The sequence below is a fragment of the Megalopta genalis genome, chromosome 7 (assembly GCF_051020955.1).
Source record: "Megalopta genalis isolate 19385.01 chromosome 7, iyMegGena1_principal, whole genome shotgun sequence".
NCBI lineage: Eukaryota > Metazoa > Arthropoda > Insecta > Hymenoptera > Halictidae > Megalopta > Megalopta genalis.
Genome location: NC_135019.1, coordinates 12,119,343 through 12,134,389, shown reverse-complemented (window position 1 = coordinate 12,134,389; position 15,047 = coordinate 12,119,343). Strand labels below are relative to the sequence as shown.

General features: G+C 40.4%; 3 protein-coding genes across 8 annotated transcripts in view; 2 read left to right on the top strand and 1 right to left on the bottom strand.

The window, feature by feature from the left end:
* The window catches only part of LOC117221780 (uncharacterized), a 10,862-nt gene extending 4,167 nt beyond the window's left edge, over window positions 1-6,695 (top strand). Inside the window, exons 6-12 of the mRNA XM_076523810.1 lie at window positions 885-948; window positions 1,877-2,117; window positions 3,062-3,245; window positions 3,351-3,441; window positions 4,473-4,628; window positions 5,584-5,667; window positions 5,823-6,695. Of these exons, the coding sequence (XP_076379925.1) occupies window positions 885-948; window positions 1,877-2,117; window positions 3,062-3,245; window positions 3,351-3,441; window positions 4,473-4,628; window positions 5,584-5,667; window positions 5,823-6,203 (1,201 nt within the window). The 3' untranslated portion in view covers window positions 6,204-6,695. The remainder of the gene's footprint in view (window positions 1-884; window positions 949-1,876; window positions 2,118-3,061; window positions 3,246-3,350; window positions 3,442-4,472; window positions 4,629-5,583; window positions 5,668-5,822) is intronic.
* The window catches only part of LOC117221781 (3-hydroxyisobutyrate dehydrogenase, mitochondrial), a 22,659-nt gene extending 13,751 nt beyond the window's left edge, over window positions 1-8,908 (bottom strand). Inside the window, exons 1-2 of one of the 3 annotated variants that reach the window (XM_033472979.2) lie at window positions 5,775-5,914; window positions 5,594-5,656 (exon numbers count right to left, since the gene is read on the bottom strand). In XM_033472979.2, coding sequence (XP_033328870.1) covers window positions 5,594-5,597 — 4 coding nt within the window. In that variant the 5' untranslated portion in view covers window positions 5,598-5,656; window positions 5,775-5,914. Of the gene's footprint in view, window positions 1-5,593; window positions 5,657-5,774; window positions 5,915-8,716 lie in introns of those variants that run through there. The other 2 variants (XM_033472985.2, XM_033472982.2) reach the window with 2 other exon arrangements.
* On the top strand, window positions 7,081-15,047 carry LOC117221782 (uncharacterized). 4 transcript variants are annotated; one of them, XM_076523843.1, is made up of 9 exons: window positions 7,081-7,221; window positions 9,562-9,611; window positions 9,681-9,807; window positions 10,634-10,727; window positions 10,791-10,906; window positions 13,517-13,753; window positions 13,811-14,016; window positions 14,625-14,693; window positions 14,834-15,047. In XM_076523843.1, the coding sequence occupies exons 2-9, from the start codon at window positions 9,584-9,586 to the stop codon at window positions 14,980-14,982; spliced, it is 1,026 nt and encodes a 341-aa protein (XP_076379958.1). In that variant the 5' UTR covers window positions 7,081-7,221; window positions 9,562-9,583; the 3' UTR covers window positions 14,983-15,047. The 4 variants fall into 4 exon arrangements, with proteins under 4 accessions (XP_076379958.1, XP_033328878.2, XP_033328877.2 ...); XM_033472987.2 differs by lacking the exon at window positions 7,081-7,221 and adding an exon at window positions 8,916-9,059; XM_033472986.2 differs by lacking the exon at window positions 7,081-7,221 and adding an exon at window positions 8,938-9,079.

The window sequence follows — 15,047 nt, the reverse complement described above, 5'->3', positions numbered from 1 at the left end:
GCGCCGTTGACGTTATTATAATAACTAGACCGCGGTATCTTTATGCAAAATAAAAATTGCCCGTATTAATAGCAAGACGAACGAACCAAGTGTACAATTTTATTCGTTTTCGTAATCATTTTAATCAGCTGAACATTCAGGAACGCGAACGTTCTTCGTTTCCTTTAATCTTTTCGCTGTTTCCGATTTCACCCACTCATTTTTACCATAAATGCATAAAATCCGCAGTCCAACGATGCGGATCTTTATGCAAAATAAAAATTGCCTGCATCGATTTTACGAAACAAAAGTTACAGAAATTCTCGCTAATCGACGCTCTGATTTTACGCAAAAATAGACAATCTGGGAAGAGAAGATACGATTTTAGTTTATCAGTAGTTTATTAATAGTTGTTGACAATCGATAACTATAAAAACGAGCCGCAAACCTCATCCAAAATTGTTCTCTTTTGTGTACAATCTGAGCGTCAATTAGGGAGAATTAACCGTATACAGAGAAGTATAGTAAAGTCTCCCTAATCGACGCTCAGCTTGGAAACAAAAATGGACAATTTGGAAAGAAGAAATACGATTATTCGAACCTCGCGACTCGGTTTTATAGCCGCCGATCGTCGACAACTATAAAAACGAGCCGCGAGACTCGAATAATCGCGTCTCCTCTTTCCAAATTGTCCAGTTCTGTTTACACGTCGAGTGACAATTGGGGAGAATTTACTGTATTTCTCCCTCCAATATTTTCGACGCATGAAAAATAGTGCGACAAGATTCTGAAATTCTTCTAATGACTTTACCGTTTTAGATTCCACTCGCTCATTCTTGCTTAAAATCCGCATAAAATCCGCGGTCGAATAATTAATCATGGTCGTCAAGTTGAGCTTTTCGCAGATACGGGGAAGTGATCAACGGCTCGTGGGAAGGTGGCATAATAGGGATGCTCTACAAAAATCAAGTGAGTTCGATCGATGGATTCGGTCCTCCACTGTTCCGTCTATGAATACAGTAATGTCTCCCTAACTGGCGCTCAGATTGTGCACAAAAATGGACAATTTGGGAAGTTGAGATACGATTGTTCGAGCCTCGCAGCTCGTTTTTGACCTTGACATAACCTCGCGGCTCGTTTTTATAGTTGTCGACGATCGGCGGCTATAAAACCGAGTCGCGAGGTGCGAATAATCGTATTTCTTCTTTCCAAATTGTCCATTTTTGTGGACAATCTGAGCGTCAATTACAGAGTCTTCACTATACTTCTCTGTATACAGTGAATTCTCCCTAATTGACGCTCCGATTGTACGCAGAAAGGGACAATTTGGGAAGAGGAGATATAACTATTCGTGCCTCGCGGCTCGTTTTTATAGTTGTTGACGATCGGCGGCTATAAAACAGAGTCGCGAGGTTCGAATAATCGTATTTCTTCTTTCCAAATTGTCCATTTTTGTTTCCAAGCTGAGCGTCAATTAGGGAGACTTCACTATACTTCTCTGTATACAGTGAATTCTCCCTAATTGACGCTCCGATTGTACGCAAAAAGGGACAATTTGGGAAGAGGAGATATAACTATTCGAGCCTCGCAGCTTGTTTTTTATAGTTGTTGACGATCGGCGGCTATAAAACCGAGTCGCGAGGTGCGAATAATCGTATTTCTTCTTTCCAAATTGTCCACTTTTGTTTCCAAACTGAACGCAAAAAAAGACAATTTGGGAAGAGGAGATATAACTATTCGAGCCTCGCAGCTCGTTTTTTATAGTTGTTGATTAATTCGCGACTACAGAAATGAACCGCAAGGCTCGAATAATCGTATCTCCTCTTCCTAAATTGTCCATTTTCGTGGCCAATCTGAGCGTCAATTAGAGAGACATTGCTGTACTTCTTATCTTCAGGCGGACATCGCTATCGGTAGCATCATGGTCACCCAGACGCAGAATCAATACATCCAGCTGTCCCAACCATTGTGCAATATGCACGTGCGTCTCATGGTGCCTCGTCCGCGTCGCGTGACCAGCTTCTGGGCGATCCTGAAACCGTTCTCGAAAGAGGTCTGGTACCTGCTGATCCTGGCGATCGTCCTGCTTAGCTCGTACACGTGCGCTCGCGCCTGGATCGTCCCGAAATTCCCGAAACGTAAGTCCGCGATATCGATTAGTCGCGGTGTACCAATCGCGTGTCGAACCGTATCTTTTCCGATCCGCTGATTGTAGAAAATTCGATGTTTCCCGCTTCTGATTAATTCATATTAAAATGGCCATTACGCAGTTTCCGATAATAGTGGAACACGAATCGAAACGAGCGGCTCGGTTCAGCCGATGTTGACTCGCGCACGCGAAATTCTATCGATTTCTGCCGTCCTTCCTCCGTTTCTCAGCATGCTTGACAAATTTTCATTCGATCCGATATTTATTCGACATCGTCGAATAAAATTTTATTCGATACTCTTTCATCTCCCGTGCGTCGTTCGAATAAAATTTCGCCCCACTCTCTTTCTCTCTCTCTCACTCTCTTTCTATGATAGATGGACGGCCGTGGTACCAATAATTAATAATTATCACCAAAATAACTCGAACAATAATAAAGTTTTCGAACCGACGTGTTTACTGCAGTTTGTGTATGTACATGTCGCCGAATAGAATCGGGTACGGATTTTTCAATCCGACAGTTTTCGCGTAAAAAAGCTTTGTTTATCATCGAGAAAATTAGTTGGCAAAATAATTCGCGCGTACATTCGAATCAGCGTACAAAAAATCCTGTCGAACTGCACATTTTCGAAATTTCATCCCGAAGATTACCGTTAGTTAGTCGAACTTCGCCCGAATGCCACCCCTTAATTTTTAATAAAGAATCTACAGCTTGGCGACGAACGCAATTTTACCGACGTTTGCGTGCGGATAAATTCCTCGGCGAACTTCCTTCTGCCGGGTGGCTTGCACGGTTCGTCCCCGAGGTAACGATCCTGTCAAAACGTCGGAAAAATCGCGGCGGAAAGCGCGGCGGTGCAATAGTTTCCGATATACGAACGATGATATGCGCGGCGATCGCGTTAATTGGCCGGGCTAATCCGTATTCTTCAGGTTTCCGGAACTACCTAATTACCGTGACCGAGCTGATCGGTTGTTTGCTGAGCAGTTCCGTGCCGAAAACTGTTGGGAACAACAAACTCCAGATACTTCTCTGGCAGACCGCGGGATGGTTAATAATTACCGCTTATTGCAGCAGCCTAGCAGCCAGACTGGCAACTTCGGAATACGAGAGCAGGTAATAGCCGGAATACGAAAGCTCGGCGGGGCCGAGCCTGCTTTTGCGAACGGTATATATATACATATAAAAGCGAGACGCTGGGCTTGGTTGATGCGTTTCCAGAATCGATACCATCGAACAGTTCCTCGCGACGAATCTGTCATGGGCGAATATGGGTCAGACACCGCCGTTCGAGGACTACATCGATCCCTCGGTATGTCCAGCGACGATTAACCAGCTAACAGTGTTCGACGAGTACACTCGTCACGGAGAAGCGGCAGTATTTTGTGTCGGGACGAGTGTACTCGTCGCGCGTAAAAAGCAGCGACCATTGGCTATTTAAATTGTAATTTTAGTGGAAACAAAAATATATTCCCAAATTTCAAGGTTATGTCAATTAACCAGTTAACTGTGCTTGACGAGTACACTCGTCACGGAGAAGCGGCAGTATTTTGTGTCGGGACGAGTATACTCGTCGCGCGTAAAAAGCAGCGACCATTGGCTATTTAAATTGTAATTTTAGTGGAAACAAAAATATATTCTCAAATTCCAAGGTTATGTCAATTAACCAGTTAACTGTGTTCGACTAGTACACTCGTTATGGAGAAGCGGCAGTATTTTGTGTCGGGACGAGTATACTCGTCGCGCGTAAAAAGCAGCGACCATTGGCTATTTAAATTGTAATTTTAGTGGAAACAAAAATATATTCCCAAATTTCAAGGTTATGTCAATTAACCAGTTAACTGTGCTTGACGAGTACACTCGTTATGGAGAAGCGGCAGTATTTTGTGTCGGGACGAGTATACTCGTCGCGCGTAAAAAGCAGCGACCATTGGCTATTTGAATTGTAATTTTAGTGGAAACAGAAACGTATTCTCAAATTTCAAGATGTTTAGAATATTTTAGGGTCAGGCTAGAGAGAGAGAATAAAGTAAACAAATAAAAAATATTAACCCTTAGCTTTTAATTAACACTCTAAATCCAAGATAGCTTTTCCTGACCTACGCTGTTTTTATTTTATAGGACTTAGTGCAGTTTATGCACATCAAATCGAGTCTTGCAACTTATAGAGCAGCTATTCTTGTAACACTCTTTTCGGTATAAACAAACATGATAACGTAAAAATTACTTTGTAACTAGAAATCAGACATCGATTTTCGCAGGATCCGTATTCGATGCGGTATAAACAAACATGATAACGTAAAAATTATTTTGTAACTAGAAATCAGACATCGATTTTCGCAGGATCCATATTCGATGCAATTGCCGAGTAGGTACCGTCACGTTGACAGTTTCAAGGAATGGACGAAGCTCACTGTACAAACGGATTTAGTTGTTCCCGGGAAGATGATCGGATCGTGTTTCTTTCCGGAAAACTACGTGCGGAATAGCGCTTTGCAGGTATGCCACATCGATCGCCAAATCTCGACGGATACGTGAAAGTTTGATTCCGCGTGCCTCCATGATTTTCCTCCTTATATTTTCGACACAGTGGAACTTCGATTATCCGAATTTGGAATTGAAATTATTAAAGTTAAATTCGTTTTAATTTCGATAAATTATTGATTCAATAATACAGGGTGTCCCAAAAATGTCTCGCAATCCAGAAATGGCGGGTTCCTCGGATCATTTGAAGCAACTTCTTCCTTTACAAAAATTTTCTCCGAGCCACCGTTAACGAGTTATTAACGAAAAACAGTGACCAATCAGAGGCGAGATCAGCTGCCGCGAGCTGGCCGAGCCAACGGCGCCAGCGGTCGAGCGGTCGAATCCCAGCTTAGCTGGCGCGAGACGGCCGAGCCAACGGCGCCAGCGGTCGAGGCGGTCGAATCCCAGCTCAGCGGGCGCGAGCCGGCCGAGCCAACGGCGCCAGCGGTCGAGGCGGTCAAAGCCCAGCTCAGCTGGCGCGTGGCGACCGAGCCAATGAGCGGAACTGGGCTTTGTGCGCTGGTTGACTGGGCCGCCTCGCGTCAGCCGTACTCGATTCTTATTGGTCACTGTTTTTCGTTAATAACTCGTTAACGGTGCCTCGGAGAAAATTTTTGTAAAGGAAAAAGTTCCTTCAAGTGACCTGAGGAACCCGTCACTTTCGGATTGCGAGACATTTTTGGGACAAAAATTTGAGGTCCATCCTTATTACTTGGAATAATAAAAAATCTGAATAATAAAGATCGAGGAAGATCCGATTCGGTTAATCGAGGCTCTACTGTATTTATTTGTATATTTCTTCGATCCGCGGAGATGCAGCCGATCTCTTGCGTCCGTATAATGTTAGATAAGCGACTGTTGAGTAAACACGAGTATCGTTATTTTCAATTGATTACGCATGAATTAATTATCATTTCGATGATAACAGAATTACAGACTCATGAAAACACCGATTGGACGTTTCTACGCAGCCTTCGGCCTGCAGCAGTGGCTCCTGACACCTGTGAACAGGGTACAATTATTGTTATGCTCATTTCCGTGCAACAATTTTTGCCGAATTTATTTTGCGGTCGCTAGACTGCGGATACTTGTGCAAATGTAGATTTTTGTAGAACGTACATAGACTGACGGGATCCGTCTTGATAGTGTTTTCTCTCTCCTCTGCAGATAATATTGTCGCTAAAGGAAACTGGTATAGTCGACTGGCATTTGAACGACGTCACTCGGAGATACGATAGTCAGAACCTCCGCGAGGTTCTCGTCGAACATGACGGATACGAAGGTGATGTCCAGGTCCTCGGACTGATGCCACTAGCGGCCGGGTTCTTGCTGTTGTTTCTCGGATCTTCGGCAGCGGTGTTCGTATTTTATATGGAGCTGAAACAGGCGGCGAAGTCGGCCTCGATCCGCCATATTCTGCGAGCCGTCGGCGACAACCGTAAACGCGAGAAAACGAATCTTGGAGAACTACGCAGACACTCGAAACTTGACGATTTCGAAAGACTCCATTCTCGATTTCAATCGATCGCGCGTCGATCCGCTCGGTAAATTGCGGTGAAAATAGATCTTCTGTCGAATCGAACTGCGAATCTCCCTCGTTTATGGTACTTTCTTTGTTTGTCCCCTGAAGCTTCGTCTATCTTCTAACGTCGCGAAGTCGTCGGTGATTGTGCGTTTAATTACGCGTTTATTAATATATATTAATTATGCGTTTCCGGATCTTTGTGCGAAATGAACGTCGTTCGCACTGATCGCAAAATGCAGGAGTTCAATAAACATTTTAACGAGTTGAACATAATACGATAGCGTTCTTAAATTCTTTAAATGACTTGATTGTTTGGAATTTGAACTAATGATTTTTGTCAAGGTTATATCAAGATTATGATCGCGCGTCGATCCGCTCGGTAAATTGCGGTGAAAATAGATCTTCTGTCGAATCGAACTGCGAATCTCGTGCGTTTATAGTATTTTTTTGTTTATCTCCTGAAGCTTCGTCTATCTTCTAACATAATAAAAATTCGTAAAAATTCGTAATAATAATTGCGAAGTCATCGGGGATTGTGCGTTTAATTATTACGCGTTCACGCGTTTCCAGATCTTTGTGCAAAATAAACGTCGTTCGCACTGACCGCAAAATGCAGGAATTCAATAAACATTTAAACGAGTTGAACATAATACGATAGCGTCTTTAAATTCTTTGAATGACTCGATTGCTTGGAATGTATACTAATGATTTTTGTCACAAGTGCGTGAAATCCGCGGTATAATTAATTACGCGCTTTCTCCTAGGCTAATGTCTTCTCCATACACTTGGGAAAGGATCCCCTAGAATTAGTCATCTAGCCGCCATGATGCGTCACACTCGTTAGCCGTACCCCCTCTCCCGTAGTGCCTGAGCTAGAACTTGGTCAGGTATGCTGAGACACTGCGCTCTTCATTATCATAGTGTACTGGCGGATACCTGTTTGGCGGATACAGTTCTTCGAGCTGCGGATTGTTTCAGTTGAAGTGCGCGCGTCGTTTGGAAATTATTCATCTACGGCCGATAATATATCGTACGACACGTGTACGCCGAAGATTAAGTTATCTCTAAAAATGTTTACGACGTTTAAAGGAACTTGTTCGACAAACAGAAGATAGTCCATTTGCGAACGTTTAGCATTGCGATAAATTATCTCCAATTTTCCTTCGGTTTCTAAACAAAACTGGACAATTTATACTATTTATACTATTTATACTATTTATTTATACTATTTATAATTTTACCGGAGATACGATTACAGTAATTTCTCTCTAATTCGCGCTCAGATTGCGCACAAAAATAGACAATTTGATAGACAATAGAAGACAATAAAAATTGAAATAAAAATAAAATAAAAATAAAAATTTAAAAGACAATAAAAATAGACGATTAGTTACCGATCGTCAACAATTAGAAAAACGAGACGCAAGGCCCGAATAATCGTATCTCTGTCATCCCAAATTGTCCATTTTTCTGCGCAATCTGAGCGCAGAGAGGAGATTATTATTAGATTAGATTATTATAATTAGAGAGAAATTACTGTATTCGAGCCTCGCGGTTTATTCTTATAATTGCCGATTGTTAACAATTATAAAAACGAGGTGCGAGGCTGTCGTATCTACTCCCCCCGAATTGTCCATGTTTGTTTACAAGCTGAAGGAAAATTAAAGAAAATTTACTGTATTTCAATGTTAAACCGTGATCGCAGACTTCGCTTTGTAAACCGAAAGAAATACAATGATATTCGTTATTTTGCGAGCTCGTCAAAACGAATTAATCATACGTCCGCGATTGCAGATTACTCTGATCTACGGTCGATAATATATCGATAATATGTAATCTCTAAAAATGTTTTCGACGCGTACAGTTTGCTTGTTCGGCAAACAGAAGACAGCCCATTTGCGAGCGTTTAGCAATATTTGTATGTTAGAACAAGATCGCAGTCTTCGCTTCGCAAACGAAAGAACTATAACCCTTATCGGACGTCAGATATTCAGGTCTAATGTGTGTCACGTAGAACGCGACGTACGTTCGATAAGGAATGATAGTTCACTCCGTTATCCGAACATTTATCTTTACAATATTCTGCTGCCGAAACGTTCTATTATCGGTATAAATGTACAAATGTTGCAAAGGTTCGATTATTCAGATACATTATCGTCTAGCACGGAACTTGAATAAAACTGCTGGATAATAGAATGTTACGGTGTCAGGATAATACAAAAATAAACGTTCGGATAAGAGGGACTCTGTTCGCTATTTCGCGAAGCTGCCGAAACGAACGATAATTCGCTGATTAATGATCGCCGATTGCGACAAAGTGATCACCGATTTATTCCAGTAAAGATTAATTTCACACGATCGCCTCGATTAACGTTATCCTAATCAATTCGATATATGTAATCAGATAATAATCAATCACTGGGACGAGCTCTGCGATTTCGCGAGAACTTCGGCTGGTAAGCTGAAAAATTGTCCGCCGCGCGGGTACACACGTGCCGTGTTACAGCTGAATGTTCCACAATTTTTGGCCTTTTACCTCGGGGCACGCAGCCAATCGTCTCTGCTAGAAAGATCACATGATACTGCGAACCTGTTCATCGGCGATGGAAGACTTCTGACGGAGCAACTTCCTTGATCGGCACACACGAATCAGTTTCGCCGCGAGTACTGCTGCGAGCGCAGATTCTCCTCGCTGCAACCGTAGCCTCTCGACGCGCTATAGTTCCCCGTTGCATCGTAGATACATGACGCACTATAGTCACCCGTTGCGCTGCAGTTTCTGTGTGTGCTGTGAAACGGTTCAACCTTGTGCGCCACTTATTATCAGTTGAATTCTGCGATCCTGGTGCACTCGATCTACGGTGGTCCTCCCGGCACGTGTAAGCAGGAAGAGAGAAAGGTGAAACGGAAATCATCGTCGTTGCTGGATAATCGACGAAACGTAATAATAGATGCTGCAACAACGACGATGATGATGATGACCTTTGCTTGTGGGCGTACGTCGCGTGCAACGTTGCATGACGTTTGCAATTTGTTTGGATAGCCGTGGAAGTAGAATCGTGGTCCGCTTCTGTTGTTCCACGTGAAACCGATTACAATGCTACGGGTCTGCTAAACACGCTGCGACTATTTACCGAACGATTTCTCGTTTCGCATTGACAGCGATAGTTCAAAGTTCAAAGTCGCCGAAACCGGCAAAGAAGTGTTTACGGCTCTAATTAACCGGGGAATTTTTGTCCCATTAAACAAATTTTTGTCCCATTAAACATTATTTTTGTCCCATTAAACATTATTTTAATTGTCGTTTCATCGACTGGTCTCTCCTGCGACGTGGCTTAAGTAATTGCCAGGTTAATTGATCGTTCGTCGCGTTTGTTGCAGCGCTCGCGTTACCGTGCGAATCATGAAACAGGAACAACACATCGACGATGGTGAGCGACGTTCGTTCGACGTTTCTAAACATTGTTTCCTTGTTTATCCGTTCGTTGTTTTCCCGACAGCTCAACCGGCCTCGGTGGAGGAACACTTCAAAATGATCATCGAGGATAGATCCACCATCGATCCGGAATACGTCGAGGTCACGCCGAAGGATCTACCGTTCTGGTTCGACGAGAAGCTGTTTCGGAAGTGAGTTAGCGAAAAATATCATCGGATGAGGCTGCTAAAAATATCCTAATCGAACTGCAGTAATGTCTTTTAAAAGATGGACTATTTGGGAAGAGGAGACACGATTATTCGAGTCTTGCGCCTCGTTTTTATATAGTTGTTGAGAATCGGTAATTATAAAGACGAGGCGCAAGACTCAAATTAATCGTATCTCCTCTTCCCAAATTGTCCATTTCTGTGGCTCGTTTTTTATGGTTATCGATTGTCAAAAATTATAATATTAAATATAAATTATAATATAATATAATATAATATAATATAATATATGATATATATATTATATAATATAATATGTATAATTATATATTATAATATAATATATTATATTATATATTATATTATATTATATTTAATATTATAATTTTTGATAGATTATGATAAATTATAATATTATATTATATATAATATATTATATAATTATAATATATATAATATATTATAATATAATATAATATATTATATAATTATAATATATATAATATATTATAATATAATATAATATATTATATAATTATAATATATATAATATATTATAATATAATATAATATATAATATATTATATTATATATAATTTATATTTAATATTGTAATTTTTGACAATCGATAACCATAAAAAACAAGCCACAAGGCTCGAATAATCTTATCTCCTCTTCCCAAATTGTCCATTTCTGTGGACAATCTGAGCGTCAATTAGAGAGACATTACTGTAATATGCTACTAAGACTATTAAAAAAATGTATTTTCTCATCGTACGACGAATCGACTTATTGTTTGTTTCGATTACAGGGGTCAAGAGTTTTATGTGAAGAATTTACTGGCATTCGGAGTCGCGAGCTTTACGGGCTTGATTTCCATTTTATGCGTCCCCGATATAATTGAGGTAACTGCGCCGGTCAAGGCCGACTGCAAATAGATTGAATTAATTTGAATATTCATAACGCAGGTGCTTAATTATACGAAGAAAAGCGAAACTCACCTGTCCTCCTTTAAACGATACTCGGCAACGTTGTTACTGATGTATGAACTTTACAGCTCGGACATGCTGAAGCCGGATTCGAAGTAAGTTTCGTGGACAGGCAGATTACTTACAGTGCTCGCAAGAGTGTTCGCGTAGCTTTTAAAACGCAATAACCTTTTTGAAACTGGTCTAAGTGAACTTGAATCTTTTTTGGATGATAGCGGGACTGGTCTTCTAAGATGATGATCAAAATACTCTTTTTTTCTTTATTTTTTGCTATTACTTGGTATTACTTACTAAAAACATAAAAAACTCTCGTTTTTTTAACTTTTTTTATCTGAGCCTGTAACGAAAATTTAAAAAATGCTTCTCGTAGATCTCGGTAACTTACAACGTATGCTGAAAATTTTATCGAAATCAGTTGACGTTGTTTTGATTTATACAAAATTAAAGATGGTAAAAATCGCAGTTTTATAACGATTTTGACCACATAAACTGGAAGAAATCCAAAATCCAAATTTTTAAATCTTTCAACGCCTGTAGCTAGATTCCGAGTTAAATTTTCAGCCCGCATATAAGTTACCGAGATCTACGAAAGGCATTTTTTAAATTTTTGCTATAGGCTCGGATAAAAAAGTTAAAAAGCGAGAGTTTCTTATCTTTTTTGGTCACTCCAAGTAATAGCAAAATTAAAAAAAAGAAAAGCATTTTAGTCATCGTCTAGAAAACTATTCCATCTATTATCTAAAAAAAATTCAAGTCATTTAGTCACAGTTTTAAAGAAGTTATTATGTTTTAAAAGGTGGTTCACTGTACATCAATTCTTAAAGTAGGATGTCATTGCGTAACAGTAGATTATACAATAGTAATTCAATGCTAATCCGAATCTCATCCATACGATAAGCAGAAATTAATATGTAAAATATTCGGATCTTCATGTACCATATAATTATTTAATTTGTTCGGTTCTCCGTTTCAAGTTTAGTTGTTATTTCTTGGAGATAAGGAAGTCATCGTCGACTATGCGATAACTCAGCACGCGCAAGGTCATTGATAAGAAAGCTACGAGCTACGGAGCAGATTCAAATATGCATGTAAACATATTTTCTAATCCTAATGTTGTTTCTAGCTTCTCTTAGATGGCAATAACAAAAGGAAAGCACTAAAAATTTCGTTTCGATTATTAACCCTTTCGCTGCGGCAGCTGCATCCGCCGAAGTACCGACACTGAACGGAAACTCGCTCCGGAAATATACACAGTGCGCGTGGTTTCTGTATATATGATGTTCTAAGTCTTAAATAATAACTGTGCCGAATAAAACAATCGTTGCTCTAATGTAACAAGTATATTTACATTTTTAATTTAAAAAGATTTACAAAATTATAGGTAACATAGGTTTTTATATAATTACAAAGCCTAACGATTAAATGTTTAATATAATTAATAACGAGACGAAAATTATTAGAACATAATAATATGTAAAAACTAATAATATAATGCTGTGTGATATATTCGAAAGCAAGGTTCTATACCAGGGGTGTCAAACTCAAAAGCTAACTTGGGCCAAATAAACAATGCTTAACTTTAGGTGGGCCGTAAAAAAGTATCAATGTTCATAGAAACAAATATTTTTATTTTGACTAGTACACTGTAATAAACATATATAAAGTTAAATTATTGATTACGTCTTGATACTTGACATCTCTTCTCTGATACTATCTTTCCCATTTCGGGAGAAATTTTATTGGCCGAGACTATTTCTATTTGATTTTTACTTTGCGTCGGATATATTGACTGGGCCGCAAAAATGTTCATCTCGGGCCGCGAGTTTGACACTCCTGATCTATACAAAGGCCAACATCGCTATCTTTGCACTCGTACCGCGAATCCGTTCTTTTATCATTTTTGCTACAAATTACACATCCGCGTCTTCTGTATACACTTCATTTCGATGCCGCATATATGCGGTGCCCGTACCCACAGGTCGTCGAGTGGATGCCGCATATATGCGGCGCTCGGCGCTAAAGGGTTAATAGCAATTTCAGATGATCAGCTGTTTGTAACAATGCCACGGAGGTAGATCCAACAGTTGAATCGATTCTGGCCTTAGACACCCTGAAATCGTCGAAAGCACCCTCCTCGGGGGGTGGTGGTAGGCGCAAGCCTAAACTATTTACGTGCGCTAATCGGAGAAAGAATGTCTCGCGGTTTCGGCATCCACTCGACGACCTGTTCATACGGGCGTCGCATACAGAATGTCCCGAAAATGTCTCGTAATCCGGAAATGGGAGCTTCCTGAGGTCATTTGAAGCAACTTTTTCCTTTGCGAAAATTTTCTCCGAGGCTTCGTTTACGAGTTATTAACGAAAAACTCTGACCAATAAGAGGCGAGCTCGGCTGGTGCGCGGCGACCCAGCCAAAGAGTGCACGGAGCCCAGTTCCGCTGATTGACTCGGCCGTCTCGCGCCAAATGATCTCGCCTCTGATTGGTCACGGTTTTTCGTTTAATAACTCGTAAACGAAGCCGTGGATTGCATTTTCGCTAAGGAAAAAGTTGCTTCAAATCACCTCAGGAATCCCCTACTTTCGGATTGCGAGACATTTTTGGGACACCCTGTGTATACGACGCTCGGCGCGAAAGGGTTAATAATCGAATCGTGTCCAAGATGCTCGAGTTACATGGATCTAGTTTAACGTAACGTTGTCGAAGGTGGTTCAAGGCGGTGAACGCAGTTAGATGGAGGCACGCAATAGTGAGCAAGAGACGCGTCGAGCAGGGACTGAACTCGATCTACCAAAAGGACATGGCGATCACGCAGTTCGGGTTCCTAGGGTTCTCGCTGATAGCACCCCATCGCGTAGGACTGGGGCACTGCACCCATGAGCAACAGGCGGGCTTCAATCATTTGTGGCGAGTGACGGGTCATCTGTTGGATATCTCCGACCGGTAAGAAAGTCGAAGCGAATCGAAATCGTTCGCCGATACGACCGCCAGATTTTCCAGGATGAACATCGCTCGGCGAAACGTTGCGGAGACCACGGAGCTGTGCAGGAGAATCGCAGCCGACGTGCTCAACAAACGCATACAGAACTCGTCGCCGGATTTCGTGAAACTCGCTTCGAACGCGATCAACGGTTTCTGGTACGTCGATTTCAACTTGGACGCCGACGCCTTCTTCGAGTTGACGTACTCTCTGGCTAACGCGCAGAGTGAGTATCGTGTTATTTCTATAATTTGTGTTGTTTCTTGATATCTCGTGTTGTCTGAAACAATTTATAATCGAGACAAAGGACAAAATCGAGGGCGTTTAGTCTTATTTAACCTCTCGCCGTACTTTAACGAGTCAGACTCATGTGGTGCAGTTTTCTAGTAATATCCTATTAAATACCAATGTTATTCCGTTTTTTAAAGCCGGGATAAAATGTTGTCCTCTTGCGATCAATACTTAATATAGTATTAATATATAGTAATATATAATATATAGTATTAATATATAGTAATATATAATATATAGTATTAATATATAGTAATATATAATATATAGTATTAATATATAGTAATATATAATATATAGTATTAATATATAGTAATATATAATATATAGTATTAATATATATCAATACTTAATCATCCCAGTAAATGTAGACTTACGATAAATATAAATTTTCTTTTTCTTTTCGAAGAAATTACTACAATTGAAAATGTGCTTATCAGTTCAATTATGAAGAAAATGGCACGGCAAAGGGTTAAAGTTTAAATTAAGGGGCTAAAGTACTCCATGATACGGTCTAAATTCGATCGTGTTTTCTGTTCATAGATCCCAAGCCACTTGGATGGTACTCGACTTATAATTACAAGCAACGCGAGTGGTCCTTGTATTTATGCAGTAAGTTATATGTGGCAAATTGATCTGGCAATAATACTAATCGAGAGAGAACGTTGCATATTGACCGATTTTGTTGCCAGCCCGTTTCAAAGCAACAAGTTGCGTCTATATTCTAATTAAGCCTACTCTTCGTACCGCAGGTGCCCCCTACATTGGCGTCGTGATCAGGACATGGTTTAATTACTTTTTAATGGCAGTTTACTGGATGCTCCAGAACTATCCGATCCTAGCGTGGATGAAGTTCGGCAAAAAGGAGTCACAATTTTGTGTCTATCCGAAAATAAAGTAACTTCTGTGACTTAAACGCGATGACAGGTTTACAGTGCTTAAATAAATAATAATGAAATAATTAAA

Bases quoted from the DNA above. Each gene is read 5' to 3' on its own strand.
- LOC117221782 (XM_076523843.1), top strand. From the start codon at position 9,584: ATGAAACAGGAACAACACATCGACGATG. The intron at 13,754-13,810 runs GTAAGAAAGTCG...CAGATTTTCCAG, and splicing joins CTGTTGGATATCTCCGACCG to GATGAACATCGCTCGGCGAA. The intron at 14,017-14,624 runs GTGAGTATCGTG...TTCTGTTCATAG, and splicing joins CTCTCTGGCTAACGCGCAGA to ATCCCAAGCCACTTGGATGG.